The sequence below is a fragment of the Salvelinus alpinus genome, chromosome 22 (genome assembly GCF_045679555.1).
Source record: "Salvelinus alpinus chromosome 22, SLU_Salpinus.1, whole genome shotgun sequence".
Lineage (NCBI taxonomy): Eukaryota > Metazoa > Chordata > Actinopteri > Salmoniformes > Salmonidae > Salvelinus > Salvelinus alpinus.
In genome coordinates this window covers 11122798-11127801 of record NC_092107.1, presented here as the reverse complement: position 1 = coordinate 11127801, position 5004 = coordinate 11122798, and the positions used below count along the sequence as shown (strand labels likewise).

General features: G+C 42.0%; 1 protein-coding gene across 6 annotated transcripts; it reads left to right on the top strand.

Annotated features, from left to right (window-relative positions):
* Positions 1-266: 266 nt before the first annotated feature.
* LOC139548985 (putative nuclease HARBI1) lies at positions 267-3971 on the top strand. 6 transcript variants are annotated; one of them, XM_071359000.1, is made up of 11 exons: positions 267-1013; positions 1101-1277; positions 1368-1429; positions 1512-1598; positions 1686-1727; positions 1796-1969; positions 2049-2084; positions 2183-2737; positions 2807-2922; positions 3019-3130; positions 3225-3971. In XM_071359000.1, exons 8-11 carry the CDS (start codon positions 2266-2268, stop codon positions 3593-3595), a joined length of 1071 nt encoding a protein of 356 aa, XP_071215101.1. In that variant the 5' UTR covers positions 267-1013; positions 1101-1277; positions 1368-1429; positions 1512-1598; positions 1686-1727; positions 1796-1969; positions 2049-2084; positions 2183-2265; the 3' UTR covers positions 3596-3971. The 6 variants fall into 6 exon arrangements, with proteins under 6 accessions (XP_071215101.1, XP_071215102.1, XP_071215104.1 ...); XM_071359001.1 differs by lacking the exon at positions 2807-2922; XM_071359003.1 differs by having other exon boundaries at positions 2183-2922.
* The last annotated feature ends 1033 nt before the right edge of the window (positions 3972-5004 follow it).

Below are 5004 nucleotides of genomic sequence, written 5' to 3'. Positions count from 1 at the left end.
TTGGAACCTTCACAGTTTTTAAAGAGACAGTAAGCATAGCGTGCTATTTCAAACCTGCCTCCACAATGTGGGCTATGTTAACAGATAAATAGCCTATATATCTTGGAAATAAATGAAGGGATAGCAGTTTATGTTTGATAATGATTTACATGAGTGAAAATGCATATAGTTTGCCTACATCTGCCAAATCCACAAGGGGGCGACAATGTCTACCAAAAAAGAAATACATCAATAATCCTGCGTTGTCTAGTCTGGGGCCTGTTGCACAAAAGTAGAATTAAGACATCCGGGATAAATGACTCAGCTGAGCTCAATGAAGCCAAAACATGTGCGTCCAGGCTTAATTGGTTGCACAAAGACCAAGCCAGGATGAGCAGACACGGATTCATTAAGCCAGGTGAAACCAATCCTGGATAGGTGCGCGCTCACGGCTCACTCAAATAGACCCCGCCACAGATCACAGATTAACTGATTTACCATGGCAACTAGAGCCGCGTACTTTTCCCCGTCGGAAGCACAAATCCTCATGGAGGCATACGAGGAGGTAAAAGATATAATTAAGAAGAAAGGCAACACCGCCACAGTGATAAAGCAAAGAGAAAAAGCGTGGCAAAGTATTGCAGACCGCCTGAATGCGTAAGTAGTGCACAATTACACACTCACCGCTCCGCTGAAACATCACAATTACAATTCAAATATTTAATTCACATCTCCAAAAATGCAGTTGTACTGTAATTATGAAACGGTTAAATTTTTAATTGAAATGCACTGCAGATATGAGTGAAATTGTGTAAAGTAACTCCATCACACTGTATAAAGCTATGATACATATTTTGATATTTTTACTGAAAACAAGACAAAAATACCAAGTACTTTTTGCAGTGTGACTCCATTAAATGTGTGTGTGTGTGTGTGTGTGTGTGTGTGTGTGTGTGTGTGTAGATTAAAAATGAACGGGCCAAAACGGACATGGCAGCAGGTCAAAATCAAATACAAGAACATTCTGCAGAATGGTATGGTCCCTGACTAATATTTAACAAAGCACAAGCATATATTGTACCCAGAAGGTGCCTGCTCACACATTGTCTGTACTGTTTTAGCAGTGAAAAAGAATACCCACAGACAAGGCACGGGTGGTGGGTCACCAAAGGCTGACCTTACCCCAGCAGAGGACATGGCCTTGGAGCTAAATAAAGGCAGGCCCGTCTTAGAGGGGATCCCTGGGGGGAAAGAGACGAGCATAGGTTCCTCCCAAGATGCCACCCGCTTCATTCAAGGTATGTCCTTCCATCTCTACATGGGATACAACCACATTCATATTGAATCAATTTGGACTGTCTGACTTTGGTTTACCTATTGCCTTGCAGTGTCTGGCAGCACTGTGTTCCTGTTAGAGCCACCAGCACAAGCACCAGACGATGCTGATCCAGTGAGTACTCCATCAAAGGCATACTGTAGGCCTGGCATGTCTTGTCTACTAGCTTCAATATGAATCCGATTAAATGTGATAGGGTGAAGGCCCCAGTGCAGCAGCAACAGCACATGATGGAGACGATGATGAGGAGGAGACCATCTCTCTGGATTCCAGAAGGCATGAGGTATCATGTTAAGACTGTGAAAGTACTATTTACTCTACAAAGGTGAGGAGTCCTCATCAAAATCAAAAAATCTAATTTCTTTTACAGGACCCAGATGCTATACAGTGGGAAAACCAGCCTGGCAACATAGTGCGTATTAATAAAAGGACACCACATCCTGCCAAATTCCAGCTGCGCTAATTGTATTGTGTTCACAGAGCTCACAAGCTATCAGAAAGTTGTATGGCAACCACCTCCGGCGCCAAATAGAACTGGCAGACATAGACATTCAGTACAAGAAGAAAAAGATGGAAAATCTTGCACTGGAGTCCGAAATAAAAAATAGGACAATTAGGAAACTGGACCTTGAAATAAAAAAACTTGAGAGGGAGGTGAGATATGCCTTCAATGTACACTGTATGCTAACTGTAACACAAATGTATTAATCATTATTTTTCTTTCCTCCCCCAGCTCCAAGAAGATGACACAGCTCAAAATAAAAATTAGGTATATTCTCGTAAAGTCAAGTGAGCCATGACATATGAGCTCTTATTGTGAGCACACAGGACGGTGGCATCTTTCTAAGTTTTTTTTTATTTTCCCAGCAATCAGTACAACCAAGTCATCGTTATAAGGCATCGCCCTCTTTTGCCCACCCCCCCAGCACCAGGTGTGGCCACTAGCCTATATGAAGGGCCAAAATTGTGTGTTCCTTTCTGCTCTGACAATGGCATGCCCATTCGTGCGAGATGTGGTGGATGAAGAAGCACTTGTGCTGAGGAGAGCCTTCAGGCGAGAAAGGGTCTTCAGGGACCGGTTGGACCCACTGGCCTTCCCTGATGACCATCTATATGAAAGATACAGGTTTTCTGCAGATGGCATTAGGTATCTATGCAGACTATTGGGTCCCAGGATTAAGCACCGCACTGCACGGAGCCATGCACTGAGTGTGGAGCAAATGGTTTGTGTGGCCTTGCGCTTTTTTGCTAGTGGAGCCTTCCTGTACTCAGTGGGGGATGCAGAACAGCTGAACAAGGCCACAATTTGCCGCACAATAAGGAGTGTGTGTCTGGCTATCAAAGCATTAGCAGATGTCTTCATCTCCTTCCCTGGCCACAGAAGACTCTGTGACATCAAAGAGGAGTTCTATAGGATTGCAGGTAAGAGGATCTACAAATTACAGGACAACTGTTAACACATAGTAGGATACTCATTACTTTGTGTGACAGGTTTCCCCAATGTCATTGGTGCAGTGGACTGCACACACATAAGGATAAAAGCCCCCTCAGGTGCCCATGAGGCCGATTTTGTGAATAGGAAATCCTTTCACAGCATTAATGTTCAGGTGAACATAACTTTTTGATATTGTCCATTGACGAACACTCTGCATTGCCAGTGATGTGCATTGATTGGTGTAATATTCCTCATCTTATGATTTCAGATGGTCTGCAATGCTGACTGTGTGATCAGCAATGTTGTGGCAAAATGGCCTGGCTCAGTCCATGACTCCAGAATCTTTCGGCCCTCTGAAATCTATCAGTGCCTATCACAAGGTAAGCCACACAACCCCTATTTATAACCATCATGGCTGTGTCAAGAATATCACTGTGTTTATGAGGTAGTAATGATGAGATTTTGTGTTGACAGGTGAATTCTCTGGTGTGTTGCTGGGAGACAGGGGGTATGGCTGCCAGCCTTTTCTCCTGACACCTTTCACAGACCCCCAGGAAGCACAGCAGGCCTACAACCATGCCCATGCCAGGACCAGGGCCAGAGTTGAAATGACCTTTGGCCTCCTGAAGGCACGCTTTCACTGCCTTCACAAATTAAGGGTCAGCCCTGTTAGGGCATGTGATATTACTGTGGCTTGTGCTGTCCTCCACAATGTGGCCTGCCTGAGGAAGGAGAGGGCCCCCAGAGTGCCACCAGCCATGGACTGGGACAATCCGGCAATCTTCCCTGATGACGACAGTGGTCGGCTGCTGAGGGACCAATATGTGTTGAATTATTTTAGTTAGTATGTGTGCTTTCAATTTTGGTTAAATATGTCCTGCGGTGGCAGAGGAATTTGGTTTTTTTTGGGTTCGTTTTTTGACGAATTTGGCCTCTTATGATGTTTGTGCGGTATACTGTGTGTAATACAAGGCTGCAGGGAGGCTACTGCATCCATTCATTTGTCTGTTCAGTTGATGTGTATGGATTTGTCCTGCATTTATTTTAGTGTGCAGACATGCAGGGTGTGTTATATACAGACCTTTGAATGTGTATGTATCATTTTGTATAATATGCTTGGATTCTGTGCTTTCCATCTTGTAGAGTCACTGTGACTTCAGTTTCGAAAGGAGCTGATGGTTTACCTGCTTTGTTTTGTCCTTATTCAATAAAGGAACATAATGTTAGTCATTGTGTTTTTATATTCATATGGAATGTGTATTTCTTTATATGACAGAGTACTAGGGCCACACTGAAGAAAAAGGATAAAGTCATAAATTTATGAGGCTGGTTCTTTCTGCAGAAAAGCTACATATTGTTTTTACAGTTTTGATACTTATGACAATGTGATACTTAATATTCTGGCACATCAGCATGTCTTTGTTTATGAAACCATACTGAAGTACAATTTCACGAAATGCCCCACATCTGTCATTTTAACAACTGTCCTCCTTTAAAACAACTGGTTACAATATTATGACTTGTGTTTTTTTCCCCTCTGTGGCCCTAATATTCTATAATTTTATATATAGCCTTATAGTCTATGGGAAACTGTAAATTATCTAATGATAGCAACATCATCTAAAAATCATTTTTTATCCAAAATCATTGAAATTAATGATCACAAACGTTTAAATAATAACAGTGGGTCTAGTTATATGTGATAACAATGTATAGTGAGCAGTGAAATAACTATTGGTTTCCATTTGTGGTGACTGCTGACTGACATTAGGGATGAGATTAAATAGATCCTGGAATTTAGCCTGGTCTGGAGCAGGCTAGCTCCACAGAATAAATCTCCATGGTAATTTATACCATAACATATCCTCCTGCCCCCTATCCATCTTTAGTGCAACCGGATTACGGATCAATTGAGCCAGGATCACCAAGATATCCTGGCTTAATCCCTTATCCTAGTTTTGTGCAACAGGCCCCAGGTAGTCTACATCTATCAGTTATTACGGTTATTATAAGGGTTCGGGTTATTAGAGTCAGTGGCCTTATAATTAAGATACTTAACTGGATCAGGGACGGGGCAATATAACACCCCCTTCACATTTCAATGCATTCAAATAGATTCTATGAACATATGAGATCTTCTGGCCACATGTTGCCAAATATTAATTATGGAAACAAAAAGTGTAATTGTGGTGAAATGGGAATATAACATTTTAAAATAACAATAATGTTTAGGTCTATAACAACTGAAACAATT